Here is a 20,900-nt window from a genome sequence, read left to right on the forward strand (position 1 = left end):
CCTCCTCGAGGTAAGTGGTCAGGTCGAATGGCTAAAAAGAGAAATGGAGTGGATGCAGGCTTTCTTTAGAGATGCAGAGACGAAACAAAATGATGCAAGGGTGAAGAAATGGGTGGCTGATGTAAGAGACATTTCTTGCAAAGCGGAGGACGTCATGGACACCTTCATCTTTCAAATAGAACAAAGCAGAAGAAGAGGGTCAGTTAGTTACATACAGAATATCACTTCCTTTGTTGACGAACCAATTGCTCGGCAACAGCTACACAAGATGATCGAAGATATAAAGAGTGAACTCGTTGAGGTCGGCCGGAGAAGAAAGACTTACGGCATCATAGGTCTCAGCAAAGGTGGAGAAGGAAGCAGTTCCATGGGCGAAAGTCTGCGGGAGCAAAGGCGAACCTCTCCTCTACTAGAAGATACAGAAATCGTCGGTTTCCAAGAAGACATAATAACGTTGGTGGCACGGTTGATCGAGGGCGAGTTGCGGCGCTGCGTGATTTCTGTCGTCGGAATGGGTGGTCTGGGCAAGACTACTCTCACCAGGAAAGTTTATAATCATTATGGTCGGAATGGGTGGTCTGGGCAAGACTACTCTCACCAGGAAAGTTTATAATCATTATGATGTTAAGAAGCATTTTGATTGTTGTGCGTGGATCTATGTATCTCAAGAATATGATGCAAGGGATCTTTTGCAGAGGATTATGGGATGCTTTCTGATTCACACTGGAAGAGAAATGGACGAAATGCAGATGAGGGAGAGTATTTTTGAGCATTTGAAGCACAAGAGATATTTTGTGGTGGTAGATGATATCTGGAAGACGGAGGCATGGGTTGCTTTAGCAGCTGCCTTTCCAGACATGAATAACGGAAGTCGGGTCATACTTACCACTCGCAACAGAGACGTAGCTTTACATGCAGACATCCAGAGCTGTGTTCATGATCTGAAACTTCTAAAAACAGATGAGAGCTGGAAATTGTTTTGTCAGAAGATATTCTTCAAGCAAGATAGCAGTTGCCCCCAAGATTTAGAGAGGCTGGGAAAGCAGATTGTGGCAAAATGTCACGGTCTACCCCTCGCAGTCGTGGTCGTTGGAGGGCTCTTATCGAGGAAAGCAAGACTCCCAAGTCAGTGGGAGAAGGTACTGAAAAGCCTTTGCTGGCCATCTGTTGAAGGCCAAGCACAAATTTCAAGGATATTAGCTTTAAGCTATGAAGATCTACCCTATTACTTGAAGCCATGCTTTCTCTATTTAGGAGTATATCCAGAAGACCACAAGTTCTCTGCTAAGGAGTTGATTCGGTTATGGGTTGCAGAAGGATTTGTACATTCAGAAGGGGCCAAAACATTGGAGGAAGTAGGAGAAGATTGCCTAGAGGAGCTCATCCAGAGAAGCCTAATTCAAATAGTGGAAAGAAGTTTAATAGGAGGGGTTAAAAGCTGCGGCATCCACGATCTTCTTCGAGATCTCTCACTCTTAAAAGCCAAGGAAGAAAATTTTCTCAACATCAACACTGGGGGCGCAAGATATTTCTCTCCTAAAGCACGTCGACTTGCTATGCATCATGGCGACTCTGTGAACGCTTCTTTAAGCGACTTCCCTCTGAACCTTCGATCTATTATTTGGTTCAGCTCAGAGCAATATCTTCGACAAAATCAACAGAAGTTAATTTTCGGAGGCTTTCGATTGCTTAGGGTGTTACATCTCAGTCAACGTGGCACACGGATAGAGGCAGAAAAGGTTCCGAAAGAAATAGGCACACTTGTCCACTTGAGATACCTTGAAATGACGGTAAATGTGAATGGAACAGGACAAAGCCTACCATCGTCGATGGCCAATCTACGCAACTTGCAAACACTAGTTGTACGTTTTACTTTTTTCAGACAGTCAGTGCACATTCCTATTGATATTTGGAACATGCAACAGCTAAGGCATGTACGCGTACGGGAGGGGGCATTTACATGTGAAGGGTCTACACTAGGCGAGCAGACTGCGGATGAACTCAGCCTTCCAAGCAACCTACAAACTCTAAGAAATATTCTGGCAGGCGACTGGATAGAGAATTACTTGCAAAAGCTCATTAACCTTAGGACACTAAAAATAGAGAAAGTAGATTCAAGTAGGCATGGAGAGGGATTGATCGACTCTATTCCCAAATTGGACCACCTCCGGTCTCTGAAGCTAACAGGTAAAGATCTGATCCCATTTCCACCAATTTTAAATCTGTTGTATTTGTTTAAGCTGCATTTGAACGGAAGGTTAGGGAACCTACCCGAGTCTCATGAATTCTCACCAAATCTCACCAAGCTTACCTTGTACGCGTCTAAGTTAAAGCAAGAGCCTATTATGACACTGGAGAAACTAGCAAACCTTCGGGTTCTCAGATTGGAGTATTATTCATACTTGGGAAAGGAAATGGTATGCTCTCGACAAGGGTTTCCTCGCCTTGAGTTCTTGGTGTTTAGAGGATTGTTTGGTTTAGAGGAGTGGAGAGTTGAGGAAGGAGCGATGCTGAGGCTTTCACGGTTAAAGATGCATGGAGCCTATAAATTGAAGATGCTTCCAGAAGGATTGCAGCATGTGACTACCCTCAAGAAATTGGAGATAGCTGCTATGTCTCATAGTTTCACAAATAGGCTTCGAAAAGATGAGGGAGAGGATTGGTATAAGATTCAGCACATACCCTCCATCACCATATATCCAAGCTATTAAATCCTCAGGAGCACCTTCCACCCAAATATGCTGAAGCTATTTCTGAAGATAAATATTGAGATGTGGGATTTGATGTTGTTGTCATGACTGGCAATCAAAGACAGGCTTTAATTCTTTGTTGCAGACTGATTCAGGATATCTCCCTAGTAAAGCCGGTGAGATTTACTTCTTTCATCTTATTTCTCTTCTTTCCAATCATACTTTCAACTACAATCATAGACGTCTTAAATTCCGAGTTTCTTTATTGCTATGCTATTTTATTTTATTTTCCAGTTTGTACAAGTTGGGCCCCTTTTTCAGATTTTTGGTGCGTGGACCATAATATCCGCATTTTAGGTCCTGAACAATGGCAGCACTTCTAAAAGCTGAAAACCCCAATGTGTAACACCTCCTGATGTCATGCACGTTAACTGTTGGATGAAATGACTGAACAAGGAATGTTTTGGGTGGATGGCATTCGAGTCCCCTTTTTCTTCTCTATTGATGAGTTAGCCCACATAGCTGTTGGAAACGGTGGTGGATTTGTGCAGATCCAAAACCTTGCGAGAATCATATGAGCTAGCTGTGCATACCGTGTGAGCTAGCTGTGAGATTAGATTTTTTTTTTTCTAAGTTTAGTTTGCTAGCTGGGTGAAGATAATGGTAGATATTTTCTGGATTTTCTCTTTGAATTTTTTTTTTTTTCTTTAGCTACCCCTAGGATGAATCTAGACAGGGATAAATTAGTCCTTTCACATAATATGAAAAGCCTATAAAAAGGCACCTTGTATTCGTTCCTATTCATTCAATTCCAATACAGCAGCAGTCTCTGTTCCTCTTCCAGAAGTTTCAGTTTTTTATTTTTCGGTTTTGTGTTGGCTGCAACCACTCGTCAGCAAAAGGTGGGGTTTTACAACCCAACAAAGTGGTATCAGAGCTACTGATCCTTGGGCCTCATCAACAAAAAAGCAGATCCTGCACTACCTGTTTTGGGTCTGAAATACCCGAAACAAATCAGCCGTGAGAAGGAGGTCCTGCACTCCTTGTTTTGGGTCTGCAAATACCCAACAAAAAAAAAAAACAAATCAACCGTGAGGAGGCTGAACTGCATTTCTTCATCATTTTTTTTTCTATCCAAATTGTGTTTGAAACGTCCAGATTTTTTGTAAAATCTGTTAAGCCTATTGTCTAAGTTTTGTTTGAAACGTCAATTGTGGTGGGGCCATAACCCATAGGTCCCAGTTTTTTTTTGAAAAAGTTTCCAGCAAAAAAAATCTGTTTTCAAAAAAAAAAAAAAAAAAAGTTTGAAAAAAAAATTGTTTAAAAAAAAAATCAGATTTTAGTAAAAAAAAATCTATTTTTTTTTAAAAAAAATATTCAGATTTCTATTCCATCCATCTCCCTTTATTTTTCAAAAAAAAATAAAAATCAGCCATTCCTTTTTAAAAAATAGAAAAGATGGCCAGCACAATCTAGCCGCAAGTTCCTAAGTTATCAAAGGATAACTTTGAAAAATGGTGCATACAAATGAAGGCATTGTTCGGGTCGCAAGAACTATGGGAGATCATTACCGATGGGTATGAAGAACCCACTACGGAAGAAGAAGCCGTCTTCACCAATGAAGAAAAGATCGCTTTAAAAAATCAAAGGAAGAGAGACAATAAGGCTTTGTTTCTCTTCTATCAAGGGTTGAATGAATCTACCTTTGAAAAGATTGGGAAAGCAATATCAAGCAAGTAAGCATGGGATACCCTTGGCACCATCTTCAAGGGTGTAGATTGAGTGAAGCGGGTTCGCCTTCAAACATTAAGAGCAGAGGTCGAAGCGATTCACAGGAAGGAATATGAGAATATTACTGATTATTTTCCGCATTTGTTCGTAACTGTCAATAATTTGAAAAGAAATGGTGAAAAGATTGAAAATGTCCGAGTTATTGAAAAAATACTTCGATCCCTCACAACCAAGTTTGAGCATGTTGTTGTAGCGATCGAAGAATCAAAAGATATTGAGAAACTCTCCATTGAGGAGTTGATGAGATCGTTACAAGTTCATGAGCAACGAATACAGAAGAATGCCAGTTTCATGTCGATAGAACAAGCTTTAGAGTCAAGATTGACTCTGAATGATAACAATAGTGGACATGGAAGTTCACAATGTGGTGGACGTTTTGCTAACAATCGCACAAGAGGCAGAGGGCGCGGATACCAATAAAGCCATGGCCAAAACCAATTGAAAAATACCAATTTCCATAGAAGAGGAAATGGTAAAGGTAGATATATGCGTGAACGAGGAAGTACAAAGAACATCCAATGTTATAATTGCAACAAGCTTGGCCACTATGCATCTGATTGCTGGAGCAAGCCGGTGACTCAAGACGAGCTATCCAACTATGTCGAAGCATCAGGCCATGAAAAAGAAAGCTCCACACTTTTCCTTGCACAAGAGAAAGGTAGTGATCAACAGTATGTATGGTATCTCGACACGGGTGGAAGTAATCACATGTGCGGCGACAAGAAACTCTTTGTGAAACTCACTGAAGGAGTTCATAGCGATGTAACGTTTGGAGACTCATCAAAAACGCTAGTGAAAGGTAAAGGTAAAATCAAAATCTTTCATAAGAATAGTGTTTCAAATTATATCTCTAATGTGTACTACGTGCCCAACATGAAAAGTAACACACTGAGTCTCGAACAACTCCTCAAAAAAGGGTATGTCATACATATGGAGAACTCTTCTCATATCTTTTCATAAGAGATATGCATGGATGTTTGATTGTAAGAGTCCAGATGGTGAAGAATCGTATGTTTCCTATCCATATAAGCATAATGCTTGAGAAGTATTTTTATCGAAAAGCAAAGAATGATTCCTGGATATATCTTCGCTTTGGCCATCTAAATTTCAGTGGCCTGAAACTTCTGTCCTCATTAGTATGGTGCATGACTTTCCTGCTATTGAAGCTCCAAAACATGTGTGTGAGGCGTGCACACTTGGAAAACAATAAAGGAAATCCTTTCCGAGTGGAGTATCCCGAAGAGCAAGAGAACCGTTGCAGTTGGTTCACACTGACATCTGTGGACCATGAGAGCCAATCTCTCTTGAAGGTAATAAATACTTTATTACATTCATTACTATTTCAGTAGAAAATTATGGGTATATGTAATCAAAGAGAAGTCTGCTGCTTTTACTATTTTTAAAAATTTTAAGGCCCATGTTGAAAAAGAAAGTGGTCTTAAAATCTTCGATCTAATAGATGTGGGGAGTACACCTCAAATGCTTTTCGAGAATATTGCAAAGAACATGACATTAAGCAACAACACACTACCGCGTATACGCCACAACAAAATGGAATTGAAAAATGGAAGAACCGCACCATCCTCAATATGACGAGGACCATGCTAAAGAAAAAAGGTTTGCCAAAGAATTTCTGGGCAGAGACAGTTGCACATATTGCCTATCTGCTGAATAGGTGTCTGACCAAGAGTGTCAGATTCTAGACACAGCAGGAAGCATGGAGTGGATACAAGCCGAGCTTGGCGCACCTTAAGATCTTTAGGTGTGTCACCTACGCTTAAGTTCCAAAAGCGAGAAGGAAAAAGCTTAATGATCGTGGCGAGAAGTGCATCTGCTAAAGGAGTTGAAGCATCTGCAGGAAGAATCCACAGTCATATATGTGGATAACAAGTCGGCAATCGAGCTAGCCAAAAATCCGGTGCAGCATGGAAGAAGCAAACACATTGATACTCGATACCATTTTCTAAGAGATCATGTGAAGCAGAAAATAATGAAATAAAATTTTGTCATACTACGGAACAGGTGGCGGATATTTTCACAAAGGCATTGCCGACAGATGCATTCAAACAACTAAGAACAATGTTTGGAATGAAGCCGGTTTTGGTTTGTAGGGGAGTGTTGGAAACAGTGGTGGATTTGTGCAAATCCAAAACCGTGTGAGAATCATATGAGCTAGCTGTGCATACCGTGTGAGCTAGCTGTGAGATTAGATTTTTTTTGCTAAGTTTAGTTTGCTAGCTAGGTGAAGATAATGGTAGATATTTTTTGGATTTTCTCTTTGGATTTTTCTTTCTTTAGCTACCCCTAGGATGAATCTAGACAGGGATAAATTAGTCATTTCACATAATATGAAAAGCCTATAAAAAGGCACCTTGTATTCGTTCCTATTCATTCAATTCCAATACAACAGCAGTCTCTGTTCCTCTTCCAAAAGTTTCAGCTTTTTATTTTTCGGTTTTGTGTTGGCTGCAGCTACTCGTCAGCAAAAGGTGGGGTTTTACAACCCAACAATAGCAGTATGGTTGGCTGACCTACATTGAAAATTGATGCTGCAGGACATGCCTCAACAATTGAAGGCAAGGCTTCATGTAGCGGTATGGTTGCAGTTGGATGACCTACATTGAAAATTGATGCTGCAGACATGCCTCAACAATTGAAAGCGAGGCTTCATGTAGCAGCATGGTTTGATGACCTACATTGAAAATTGCCACCACGGGACATGCCTCAACAATTGAAGGTGGGGCTTCGAGAAGAAGAGGGAGAGGATTGGCATAAGATTCAACATATACCCTCCGTTAACATAAATGAATAAGATGTATATATGGTGTTGTTGTGACTAGCAATCAAAGACGAGCTTTCCTTGTTTGGTGCACACAGTTCATGATCTCTCCAAAGCAAAGCGGGTGAGATTTACTTGTTTTTTAATCTCTCCTCTTTATTGATGCTGTCAACTATAGTCATAGCTGTTTTGAGTCTTTTGACTTCTAGTTTTCATTGTCGCTATGCTATTTTCCTTATTTTTCAGTTTGTACAGTAGGGTCACCTTTTCATCTTTTTGGTGCCTTATTGATAGTGGGAAACACAATGTCAGCATTTTGGTCACTGAACAATGGGCCCACTTGCACAAAATGAAAACCGAAATAGTACTTTGTAATCCTTCGGACAGAGCATCACATAATGCCTGTTATACATCATGCATGCTAACCGTTGGATGAATTACCTCAAAAAAGAACATTTTGTGTGTGGGCACATTATTTATCTATTGATGAATCGGCCCACATGGCTGTATGGTTGGAAGATCATACCATTGATGCCCCATTGGATAAAAATTGCACTTGACTGACCATTGAAACTTTTGTTTCATTATCATGTGTTTTTAGACTGTATGGATTTAGAGGGTAGGCTCGAGCGTCCGCAATGCTTGCATGGATGCATGATCAAAGCTGTTCATCAAGGTGCAACCACAATATGGCTTTCGTTGTGTGGAATTCAGGTCTGTCCACTCATCTAATGGCCACACATTTACTTTAAATGCTGACCACACTTGTATGGAGCCTTACCAATCACATGCACCAAAATAGCATTAGCGTGTGTGGTAAGAGCTTTTTCATCAGATGGACCAGTGTGTACAAAACAAATGGATGTCTAGAAGAAAACTATATCAGCCAATCCATTTCTTTTGTACAGTCTCCGACCTGAGAAGCAAAACTGCCTGATTTTTGTGCAAGAACATCTAATCAATCTGGTTCATGTAATGGAATTATGGAAAGCTGGGATCTCATATACATCTTCCATATTTGCATGTGCAGCTATATGTGGATGTGCACAGCTCCACACACCTGTGGGCTTAGCAAACAACTGTTTCAGATTTACTTAATTTGGTATTGATTTGGTTGGTCCTTGTATATGATATTTGCCTTTACAGCATGCGTAACTCTTTAACTGCAATAGGGCAATTTTTGTTGTTGGCAGGGAACTCATCAAGGAGGAAGTATGTTTGGATTTGCTCGCAGTCAATCCATTCTTTGAAACCCATGTCAGACGAGAATAGTAATCTCACATCCCAAGCTTAAATTCGGATGGTGTTAGTAATATTTCTACAAATTTACAAGTTCTCTTTTTGTTATGACCCAACCAAATCTAATCGGAAGTTCCTTGCCATCCAATTTTTTGCCATCTCTTTCCTAGATAATTGATATTTATATTCTTTCTCTATCCGTACTTTGCAGGACATTGACCATCAGATTAGAAGTTTGGTTCTGTAGGGTTTTTGGCACATCTTCCATCTATGGTAGAGCTTATCAAATTAAAGTTTGTATCTCACAATTGCTGGCCCTACTTGTAAGTTGTAACGTGTTGAAAATCAGTGGTTTAAAAATAATAAAAATGAAAATTCAAATTTTTCAAAATTTCGGGATTTTCCCGCCAAAATACTTTTTTGAATTTTTAAATTAAAAAGTGCGGTGTGTGTGCTTTGTCCCACATCGGAAATGCAAAGAATAGTTTTGTGGTTTATATGAGATGTTGAGAAGGATATTCTTATTTGGAGCTTTTTGGAGGAGATGAAACACGGATTGCGTGTTCCAGTGCGCTCACGCACGCACGCGCCGCTCGCACCCGTGCCCGGGCGCATCGTGTCGCAGAGTGGTCGCTTCATCGCGACCTTACGCGAGACGGTGCGATGGGTCTGGTCAGAGCCTTATGGCGGTGTGGATCTGAAATGTTGGAAATGAGTCTGGGTTTTATAGGTGACTGAGAACGGTCGGTTCTTAAATCCGAAACGTCCAGCCATTTCTTAAACGGATAGCTACCTTAAAAGCTACAACGGTCCGAAAACGGATGGGCCTGGATGATCCAATGGTCAGATCTACAGATCTGATGACCAGAAACGTCTGGGATTAATGGACAACGGCCAGAAACATTTTTCAAACGTTCTGGACCATTGAATACCACACAACAACGGGTTTAAACCTGAGGCCTATATAAACTGGACCATTCCAGTCCGATTTCATCATCTCAACACACCATCTCTCCCATCAAATCAGATACAGTCCATAGCTTCATTTTATAATACTGTTATCATCTCCATCGTCTAAGTCTGCCAGAATAAATCTACTGCGTTAAATTGTTCCATAGTAGACCTATCGTGATTGCTGCACGCTAGATCCAGATAAGGCTTGTCTTATCCTGGAAGTAATTTGCCTGTAACCCATCAGCAGTTGATAAGGGGGCGAATCACGCTTTAAGGACAGTATATTTTATACGTGATTCAGCCTAGTGATAATCTTTATTTATTTATTTTTTTTCAGTGTATCTAAAAGTAACTTTTCTAACATAACGTGCATCACGACACTTCAACGCAATGCACGAGGAACTTATGTTTTCTCCATGATTAGTTTTAGGGGTCATTTGGATGCCTGTAAGTTTTATTAGTTGTAAAGGGTCTATAGGTGTTTGGATAAGAAATTTCATTGTCAGTTACAATATAACATGGGCTCACTTCCAGACATGGTATTCAAAATCAGTTACGTAACGGCCATTACGTAACGGCAACAGTCATAACTGTTACGCGTTATGGGGTCAAAACAGCCGTTATAGAAAAATGGGCCATAACGGTCCCGTAACGGCCACGTAACGGCCCTTAACGGTTCCGTAATGGATTGTGACGGCCCCATAACAACAATTTTCAAAAAAATAAAAAACGGCCATAACGGCCGATACAGGGTTTTAACGGCTGTTACGGCCCGTATCATAATGGTAACGGTGGTGGCTGTTATAGCCACCGTTACCGTTTTGGAACACCTTGCTTTCACGTGGAACTTGTTTGCAACTTAGAAAGTTATAGGCATCCAAAGGGACACTTGAAATAACTATATGCTTCGACTACTTCTATAGATTCAAGCAAACAAATTATAGCATTTGACTATCAAGTTTTACTTACAAATTTGATTTAGGAAATATTGTGATGACCACTAGACGGATGTGGAGGTGGAATGATGATTTGACGGTGATGAGATGTTTGGATGATATTTTCTAGCTTGAGGATATTTGTATCTTTTGCAACCAATCGTTAGATATCTTACAATGTGTTATATTTATTATGATACATTTTGTACTTCAAATTACACAAACAATTTATGTAATGTTTTGTTTGTTTCCTGTATTCATGTTTGTGTGTAATGTGTGTGCTAGTTGAAAATTGAAAGTGGAAGCAATTTCTTTTACTTTTTAGGTTTCATACTCTACATCACTAATTTGCACAGTATGCTTGGATTTTCATTTTGCACAAGTGGGGCCATGGTTTAAGGATGCATAGAGTTGTTATGACGGATCGTCCTGTTGATGGCAAATGCTTAGTTGGCCTCTTACTAGAAGATCCTAGCCATTGGTTTTGTGTGACCTTTTCTCCCGTGAATGTGGATCATTCATGTTGAAACGTTTCATCTATTTTTTAAAAGCTTTGTTTGGTAAGAGACCTAGTAGAACTAGGATTTAGGACTGTCAATGGGTTGGGTTTGGGTTGGGTCCTATAGCACCCATACCCAGTCTAACCAGGTTCAGATCCTTTCCGGTCTGGGTCTAGATCTTGAAGACTTGGACCCAGATCCAATCAGTTTCAGGTACCCACCGGGTCTTTGGGTTGAGGTTTTGAGTCGGGTGTGGGACAAATTAGAGCATTTAAATGGTTGGGCCCACCCGATGGATGGATTAGATCTCACTTTGAGACGCTCATAGTGTGTTACTCACAGGTCCATGTCACTACAAGAAATATCATAATCAGTGGCGGATTCTCACTGGCGGCCCCAACGAAACGTCCGTGTAGAAACAAAATGTGCGGCATTTTTACGTGGCCGCCCATGTACGGATAAGCCACCGCCACTGGAATTAAAACAAAAAAAAAGGAGGGTCTTTTGCCTCCCGAATTTCATCCCCAAATCATGCCCGCCTTCTTTTCTCTCCAAAACCCGTTTTTCCCTCCTCTCCCAAATCGCCGCATCTCCGAATCGCGCGCGCCAATGTTTCTCTCCCAAAAACCCTTCTTCCCTCTTCTCTCCCAAATCGCCCCATCCCCAAATCTCGCGCCCCATCCCCAAATCCCAAAAGTCTCTCTCTCTTCAACATCCCTCCACTCCGGCCTCTCTTGAAAGAAGAGAAAATCGAAGGTACTCTCTCTCTCTCTCTCTCCCTTCATCTCTCTCTCTCTCTCTCTCTCTCTCTCTCTCTCTCTCTCTCACTTCCCCTTTCGATTATCAAGCGGCGGCAGCCATCTCCATGGTTGTCCATGGCCGCTGACATCTGCTGGTTAGTTGTTTGAAGAAATGCTTCAACCAATAACGTGTACCACTATTGTACATTTAATCTCTCTGTTTCTTTCATACTTTTTGGCCCATCCATGAGTGGACTAACTTGATATATGGGAGGGGAACCATCAACATAGATCCACTGTCACGCCCCAAACTCGGAAACCGGGCTCACAAAATTCTCGATCGCCGAATCCGGCGCCAACAGCTTTCGTAGAACCCCATTCTCGACTCCCAGCGCCCATTCGCCAGGTTCCGATCCTGGGATGCTAGAAGGAGGATTTTCAACATCAGTTTGATTCGTAATAAGCATAACCAAAGGCATAACCCACAAACAACAACCAAAAACTCCATCACATTTTCACTATAATAAAAAACTTTACAAGTACAATGACCATAAGGGAAATACAATGATGACAGACCAAAAGCTTCAAAAAGATCTACCACGCGTCCAAGCCTCAGCGCTGCTGCGATCCAACGTCACCTGCACGCAACGGTCGTGCATAAGCTTATAGAAAGCTTAGATGGTGGTGAAAGTGTATGCTCTAAGTGGTAATGCAATTATGCAGTATCAGAGTAATGCGGAATATGCTGACGAACGCCAAGAATACCATTAGGCATACCAAGGCCATGCGGTGTAAGAATGATGTCGGCCATACCAAGGCCATGCAATGCGAAATGCAACTCAAGCATACAAATCCTCATCTAAGTCCACATATCAATACAACTCAAAATCTGGAATATCACCGGGGTCTAGTACACTCCCAGCCAGATTGTCGCCCCATCGCGCAATAAGGTGAGTGGAAAAGACCTCACTATCCGCCTACCAATATCGGGCTCGGCTCGTCAATAGCGGATCCATTCCTCGAGCTGGTCAGACTCAGCCTAGCATTGCCCCCTACTCTCGGGCGGGTAAGGCCGCACCCCCTTCCAATCGACCACGACGCAGTGGAAAGCGCAACCGTCTGGTAATCGACACTCAGCGCTCATGCATCCACTCGGTCTAGACGTTGGAGCAACCTCCTGGTACCATAAGGGTTTAGAGACTTTCACCCAGGGATATCTATCGCACCTCATGTAGAACAGTATTTTCGGTATCCAATCTTGCCAACCATGATACGTCTGTGGAGGCTACGGCCGTGATGTCGCTAGGGCGTACAGTAACCATATCACACAATGCGAATGCATGAATCACACTATCCAGCCATGCAGCAATCCTGCGCGTATCGTGCGCTCATGTAGGGCAACACCCACTGTACGGGAGCCCCTAAACCATCTGCCCGAAGGCATATGCTATGATCAGTCATTTCTCATATCAAGCATACGTATGATGCATATGATCATGAATCATGGAATTAAACGTGTTATATGGGATAGATGATATTCATAATGAAGATGGGCCTAGATGGCCTACACATTACACGTATGGGCCCAAGGAAAAGTCATAATGCGGACATTTAACCAACACTATACTTGCAATGGGGACGTCAAACCGCCATTGCTCCCAAGGTACTGCCCGTCATAAACATCATTACATAAATCATGTTGGGATCACACATTGCAATGGACCTTAGGTACATCCCATTGGGCCTTAAATACATCAAATGGGCCAAATCACATGGACCATATATTCATTAAGTGGGCCACATCAATGGGCCGCACCAATGGGCCTTATGTACATTGCAATGGGCTATAACCCGTGGGCCTTAGAGTGCATCAAATGGGCCTGATCTTATGGGCCTTATGAGTATCAAATGGGCCACCCCAATGGGACCCCAAATGTACATCAAAAGGGCCTCAACCCATAGGCCCCAAAATATTTTTTTAATGGGCCATAACCCATGGGCCCCTAATACATCAATGGGCCTCGACCCATGGGCCTTACATGCATATCAAAGCGGGCCTCAATCATGGGCCACAAGTAACTGAGGTGGGCCTTTCATATATATCAAAGTGGGCCTCAATCATGGGCCATAAGTAACTGAGGTGGGCCTCCCATACCAGTAAAATATATATATATATATATATATATATATATAATAGTATATAATATATGTATACACAATACATATAATATTATATATAATATAATATTATATATATATGTATATATATATATATATATATATATAATATAATATTATACACACACACACACACACACACACGCACGCACACCACACGCCCACCGTCCCTGGACGGTGGGGAAAACACAAACATCACAGTTGGCCTTACATACATTACTATGGGCTCCATGTGGGGCCCACCACAATGTTTCTATGCCATCCAACCCGTTGATAAGGCCACATGGGCCTAGATGAAGGGTGAAAACAAATTTCACCCTGATTCACAACTTCTGTGGGCCCAAAAAGGGTTTCAAAGATAGAGGTTCAATCCCACTGATTCCTACGGTGTGGGCCGCCTGAGTCTTGGATCAGGCTGATTTTTGGGGTGGGCCCACGTCAGGGGGTGGCCCACCCTATGAACGGGTTAGATGACATATAAACATCAAGGTGGGGCCCACGGCTACAGCCGTGGTGGCTGTACGTATGCCCGTCCGCCCGGACGGTGTGCGCAGGCGCTGCCTGCTGCGTCTGACACAGCAGCAGCAGCTGCTGCTGATGGATTTTATTTTATTTTTTTTATTTCTGTTTTTCCGTGGTTTTGGCAGGTGGGGTCCACATTTTGATAATCTAAACCGTCCAATGGTCTTCCATGGCTCAACACGAGCAGAACAAGTCCAATATCGGATATATTTTGGAGTATAGGAAATCAGGGGAGGTTTCAATGGTGAAAACCACTATTTGGTATGGTATGGCCCGCCTGAAGGTCTGATTGATCCCATCTTTTGGCTCAACGCCTAAAAGGGGCTTGGGAAAGGAATGGATGGTGTGGATTGAAGACATGCATCAAGGTGGGGCCTACATGAGTGGGCCTCCTCCATTAGCTTGTAACCAAGCTTGCATTTGTGTTTTCAGCAAACGTCCAGCGTCCTTGGACGCTGGACTCTCTGGCCGAGCAAGGTGGGCCTACTCATGAGGGCCACCACTGATGGATGGTATGGGTACAACACACGCAAAGTGGGCCCCACTTGTAAATGGTTTGGATAACATACTAACTTCATGGTGGGGTCCATTCAAGTGGGCCACACAACCTCATTATCATCACAAAAATAAAATAAAATAAAAGAGAGAGAGATAGAGAGTGAGACCGCGTGATGGAGGGACCCCGGCACTATGGGCCTTCCCTTGCACTAAATCATACATCAAGTGGGTCCCATTACATGTGGGTCCATGAAATCGAAATCCAACGGTGGAGATCCCTTCTCCACTAAAATAGACGGTCTAGATGACCCTAAGCATGCAAGAAAATAAACATCATGATGGGGTCCATGGAGAATGGCCCCATCATGGAATGATCAGGATGATCCAAGTGGGTCAATGGCCACATCTTAGGGTCCAAAGTGAGATCCAAACCATTGATCGGTTGGCCTCACTTGGCCCATCTAAAAAACATCAAAAACTACCCTATCAAGACACCCACCACTTGATCTTCTTGCTCCCTTGGCTCCCTTAGCTCCTTGTGCTTCCTTTTGATGGAGGTAGATGAGAAATGGATGGTTGAGATGAGAGATCTAGGGATGGAAGGGTGGGCCACACATGTAGCTTGGGAGGAGTGGGAGAGGCTCATACGTATGGCATTTTTGTTGCTTTGAAAAGTTGAAAATGAGAGAGAGACTTGTAAGGGAGAGAGAGAGAGGGAGTGATGGGTGATGGAGTGATGGATGGGAGAGAGAGGGATGGGTGTGTAAGAGGCTTTTTGACTTTTTTGGCAAAAGGCGTAAGAGGAGTTATGGGTTGTAAGAAACTTTTTGACTTTTGGGGCTTGCTTGGGAAAGGGTGAAAGGTGATGTGTACTTGACATGATAGGATTGATGGGATTGATTGATTGATGTGACACCTTGTAGAGATTTCCTCGGAATTCGCATGCGCGGCGTTTCCTCGCACCGAACGCTGGCTCACAACTCCCAACCAGAGCATCGCATCAGCGTGCGAGTCGCGGCATCGGAACCGCGGCGATGACGCGGTCGCTAAGGTACAAGCCCTGGGTTGAGTCGACTCGGGTTGACGGCATGAGAATCCAGGTCGCGCGCAAATACCGATTAAGGGTCGAAGGTTGCCGGAATTCGACCGGAAAGACCGCGGAAGCCTATGGAACGGTACGGTCTAGGATACGGGGCTTACAGCTCTCCCCTCCTAATAGAAATTTCGTCCTCGAAATTTACACAATCATCATAACTAGGCAGAACTCAAGAGGGAGAAGAAACATAACATCACTATATAAAATCAGAGATAATATACAACATACAACACATAATCAATCATCAAAAAGATGGGGATAACGCTCTCGAATCTCAGCCTCGCGCTCCCAAGAAGCCTCCTCAACAGAATGGTGACCCCACTGAACCTTCACCAATGGAATGACCCTGGTCCGGAGGACCTGTTCCTTCCGATCAAGGATACGGACTGGCTGCTCGATGTAAGAAGCGTCCTCACGAACTTCTAACGGCTGCCAATCGATAACAGGAACGATGTCTGACCCACACTTCCTCAACATAGAGACATGGAAAACGTTGTGGACGCCAGACAACTGAGATGGTGAGGCAAGCCGATAGGCCACAGCGCCAATGTACTCAATGATCTCGAAAGGTCCAATGAATCTCAGGGCAAGCTTGCCCTTCGCTCCAAATCGAACTACGCCCTTCATGGGCGAGACCTTGAGATACACATGGTCCCCTACATCAAACTCCAAGGGACGACGCCGACGATCAACAAAACTCTTCTGCCGGCTCTGAGCTGTGCGCATCCTCTGCCTGATAATATCAATAGCCTCAGACGTCTCCTGCACAAGCTCGGGACCTAGGAGACGACGCTCTCGAACCTCGGTCCAACAACTCGGTGATCTGCATGGTCTGCCATATAGTGCCTCAAAAGGAGCCATGCCGATGGTCGCTTGATAGCTGTTATTGTATGCGAACTCAGCCAATCGTAGATGTTCATCCCAGCTACCCCCGAAATCAATCACGCAGGCCCGAAGCATATCCTCAAGGATCTGGTTGACCCTCTCGGTCTGGCCATCGGTCTGCAGGTGGTACGCGGTGCTGAGCTGCAAATCAGAACCCATCACTCTGTGGAAGCTCCCCCAAAACTAAGATGTGAACCTCGGGTCTCGGTCAGAAACGATCGAGACTGGAATGCCATGCAGTCTCACAATATCCTCAATGAATAATCTCGCAAGCCGGTCCAAAGGCCAAGTCGCACGTATCGCAATAAAATGTGCCGACTTCGTCAGACGATCAACGACAACCCAGATGGCATCATGACCGCGCTGAGTCCTCGGAAAGCCCATGATGAAATCTATCGACACGTGCTCCCACTTCCATATCGGGACACTCAACGGCTGCAATAGACCAGGGGGTCTCTGATGATCGGCCTTGACACGCTGGCATGTGTCACACTCGGCCACAAAACTGGCGATCTGGCGCTTCATCCCCGCCCAAAAATACTGTCGCCTCATATCGTGGTACATCTTCGTCGAGCCAGGATGGATAGAAAACCGCGATCGATGTGCCTCGGTCATAAGATCTCTACGTAGCTCAGGAATATCCGGGACACATAATCGGCCTCTGAAGCGAAGTCCACCATCTGTACCAATCTGCCAATCTGTCTGACCCTCGGATGCTGCCTCTGCTCGGTAATCCTGTAACGACTCGTCTGCCTGCTGAGCCTCGATCACCCTTGCGACAAGAGAGGGTTGAATCGACAGGCTCGATAACTGCACAATAGAAGACTGCAAGCCAAACTCAAAGTCGTACTCTGCTATATCCTCGAGCATCCGCCACTCCTGAATCATCATATGCGCCACCAGGCCTCGTGGCTGACGGCTGAGGGCATCCGCCACCACGTTCGCCTTACCCGGGTGGTACTGGAGATCGAAATCATAGTCCTTCAGGAGTTCCATCCAGCGCCTCTGCCTCATATTCAACTCAGACTGCGAGAAGAGGTACTTCAAGCTCTTGTGGTCAGAAAAGAGCTCGAACCTAACCCCATAGAGATAGTGTCTCCACACCTTCAGTGCGAAGACAACTGCAGCCAACTCTAAATCATGCGTAGGGTAGTTCAGCTCATGGACCTTGAGCTGGCGAGACGCAAAGGCCACTGGTCTCCCGTGCTGCATCAGGACAGCACCTAAACCAATATGCGAGGCATCGGTGAATACAATAAATCCGTCACTCCCAGAGGGAAGAGTGAGGACAGGAGCGGACGTCAGACGGTCCTTTAACTCCGTAAATGCTCGCTCGCAGGCGTCACTCCAAATAAACTCTGCGCCCTTCCGAGTCAACCTGGTCAACGGGGCTGCAATACGAGAGAAGCCCTCAATAAAACGCCGGTAGTAGCCCGCTAAACCAAGGAAACTGCGAATCTCGGAGCAGTCGTGGGCTGGCCCCACTGACGCACTGCCTCAACCTTCGAGCGGTCCACTGCGACACCCTCCCTCTTTACCACGTGACCGAGGAACTTCACCTCCTCCTGCCAAAACTCGCACTTCTCCAGCTTTGTATACAACTGGTGTGCACGGAGAGTCTGCAACGTAACCTCCAAATGCTGCTCGTACTCCTCACGAGTCTTTGAATAAATTAGAATGTCGTCGATGAAGACTACAACAAACTGATCGAGATACGGATGGAAGGCCTCGTTCATCAACTGCATGAACACTGCTGGCGCATTGGTCAGTCCGAAGGACATGACCTGAAACTCGAAATGACCATAACGCGTCCCAAATGCTGTCTTCGGAATGTCCTCCTCTCGGACCCGAATCTGATGATAACCGGAACGCAAGTCAATCTTCGAAAAGAACTGTGCACCCTGCAGCTGATCAAACAAATCATCAATCCTTGGGAGCGGGTACTTGTTCTTGATCGTGACCTTGTTGAGCTCGCGGTAATCTACGCAGAGCCTCAACGAGCCATCCTTCTTCTTCACGAAGAGTACCGGCGCTCCCCACGGCGAACTGCTCGGACGGATAAAGCCTAACTCGCGCAACTCGTCCAACTGCTTCTGCAGTTCCTGCAACTCCAATGGTGCCATGCGATATGGGGCCTTCGAAATAGGCGCGGTACCGGGCACGAGATCAATCTGAAACTCGGTGAGTCGATGAGGCGGTAATCCCGGAATCTCCTAAAACACATCGGGAAAATTGCAAACCACAGGCAACTGGTCGACGCTCACCGCTATGGGCTCCTCTATGGCACACGACATCAAACAAGACAACGACTCTCCTCTGGGTTCAGCAATGAACTGGAACTGCAGCAAGCCAGGTATACAAAACGTGACTGTCCTCGCAGAGCAATCCAATATGGCGTGATACTCGGCAAGCCAATCCATGCCCAGGATGACATCGAACTCGGACATAGGCAAAGCAAACAGATCGGCAGGCAAAAAGATATCCCCAACCAGAACGGGGCAAGACGAGCAAAATCGACCCAACACTGCAGTCTTCCCCAAGGGAGTTGATACAGTCAACTCCTCACAAGCAGACTCCAATGGCAAACCAGTCGATCGGCAAAACTCTCGGCCATAAAAGAATACGATGCACCAGAATCAAACAACACACGTGCAATGCATGCAGATACTGGAAGTATACCCTCAACGACTCCTCCAGATGATTGAGGATCCTGCTGGGTCGCATAGAAATCGAGCCTGAGCCGGTTGAGGAGGTGCCTGTCCCCTCTGAGCGTGTTGCTGCTGTTGGGGTTACTGAGGCGGTCGAAACTGCTGCCTCTGCTGCTGCGGCTTCGGAGGCTGGTGCTGATGCTGCTGCTGAGGTGGCCTCGGTGGTGGGGGCTGCTGTCACTGCTGCTGTGGGGGCCTCTGCTGCTGCTATGGGGGTCTCTGCTGCTGCTGCGGTGGTGGAGGCTGTTGTGGACCTCTTTGCTGTTGCTGCTGGGAGCGAGGACATTCCCACATACGGTGTCCTGCCGCACCGCACCTAAAACAAGTGCCGGTGAACTATCTCGGAGGTGGTGCTGGAGGTGCTGCTGGCGCTCGGAAGGCTGGGTGACCTGTGCGCCTCTACTATGGTCGACCCTGCTGGGTATCACTGGAAGGAGCCTGCCTCTTCCGGTCTCTCCTCTGACCGCGATCAGACTGAGAACTGTCCCACTCAGCCTCAAAAATCTGGGCCTTCCGCACCACTTCCTCGAAGGTAGGGAGCTCATGCCCAATAACACGGCCTCGAAGACCGTAACGCAAGCCGCCCTCAAATCGGCGGGCTCTCCGCTCCTCATCATCCACTAAGTAAGGTGCAAATCGGGACAGTGCTACAAAATGAGCGGCATACTGAGCTACTGTCAGATCGCCCTGCACCAATGCCTCAAACTCCAACGCTCGCTGCCGTCGGATGTAATCAGGAAAATACTGTCGGTCAAACCGATCTACAAAATCCTCCCAAGTCCATACAAAGTTAGCGCCCGCTGCTCGAGAGACTGACATCCACCAGTGCTCAGCCTCACCATGGAGAAGAAATACGGCTAATCAGACTCGCCGCTCGGTCACGCATCCCATCGTCTCAAATATCTTTTCTACGTCGGCGCGCCATCTCTCAGCCACGGTCGGGTCTGGCTCACCCTGGAAATGCGGGGGATCGAGGTGTCGGAACTCTCGAAGGAGGGCACTCGAGCGCTCCTGCTCTGCCTGTGCTGGTGAAACGATTGGGGGTCTGCCCTATCCCTGAAGTGCGGCTGTCACAGCCTGCAGCATCTGCTGTAACTGGGAAGCACTCACAGATACGGTCGGCTCCGCACCGGTCTCTGGTGGAGGAGCTGCACCCATAGGCTGGGCAACATAAATCCCTGGTAGAGGAGCGGCATCCTCAGGCTGGGCAGCAGGAATCTCGGGTGGTGGAGCAGGAATCATAGGTGGTAGTGCGGGAGCCGCAGGTGGTGGAGCCGAAGTTTCAGGTGGTGGTGCGGGAGTCGATCAGGTCACTCTCCTGCGTGCCATGTCCTACAAGAAAGAGCGAAGGTGCCTATCAACTTTGAAAACTCTCGAAGGCACGC

The 20,900-nt window shown here is 45.2% G+C and overlaps 1 protein-coding gene and 1 long non-coding RNA gene across 5 annotated transcripts; both read left to right on the forward strand.

The window, feature by feature from the left end:
* The first annotated feature begins 567 nt into the window (after positions 1 to 567).
* On the forward strand, positions 568 to 7,466 carry LOC131258243 (disease resistance protein RPH8A-like). Of its 3 annotated transcripts, none has more exons than XM_058259413.1 (4): positions 568 to 903; positions 1,198 to 2,779; positions 2,826 to 2,866; positions 7,037 to 7,353. In XM_058259413.1, exons 1-2 carry the CDS (start codon positions 570 to 572, stop codon positions 2,709 to 2,711), a joined length of 1,848 nt encoding a protein of 615 aa, XP_058115396.1. In that variant the 5' UTR covers positions 568 to 569; the 3' UTR covers positions 2,712 to 2,779; positions 2,826 to 2,866; positions 7,037 to 7,353. The 3 variants fall into 3 exon arrangements, with proteins under 3 accessions (XP_058115396.1, XP_058115395.1, XP_058115397.1); XM_058259414.1 differs by having other exon boundaries at positions 792 to 930; positions 987 to 2,779; XM_058259412.1 differs by having other exon boundaries at positions 568 to 2,779; positions 7,037 to 7,466.
* A 421-nt stretch (positions 7,467 to 7,887) lies between these two features.
* On the forward strand, positions 7,888 to 10,548 carry LOC131258244 (uncharacterized). 2 transcript variants are annotated; one of them, XR_009178014.1, is made up of 3 exons: positions 7,888 to 8,531; positions 8,711 to 8,822; positions 10,436 to 10,548. It is a non-coding gene; the product is annotated as an uncharacterized LOC131258244 (long non-coding RNA). The 2 variants fall into 2 exon arrangements; XR_009178013.1 differs by having other exon boundaries at positions 7,888 to 8,822.
* The last annotated feature ends 10,352 nt before the right edge of the window (positions 10,549 to 20,900 follow it).

Source organism: Magnolia sinica, chromosome 10, assembly GCF_029962835.1.
Source record: "Magnolia sinica isolate HGM2019 chromosome 10, MsV1, whole genome shotgun sequence".
In the NCBI taxonomy this organism is placed as follows: Eukaryota; Viridiplantae; Streptophyta; class Magnoliopsida; order Magnoliales; family Magnoliaceae; genus Magnolia; species Magnolia sinica.

Coding starts and splice junctions, on each gene's coding strand:
- LOC131258243 (XM_058259412.1), top strand. CDS start 570: ATGGGTGGTCTGGGCAAGACTACTCTCACCAGGAAAGTTTATAATCAT.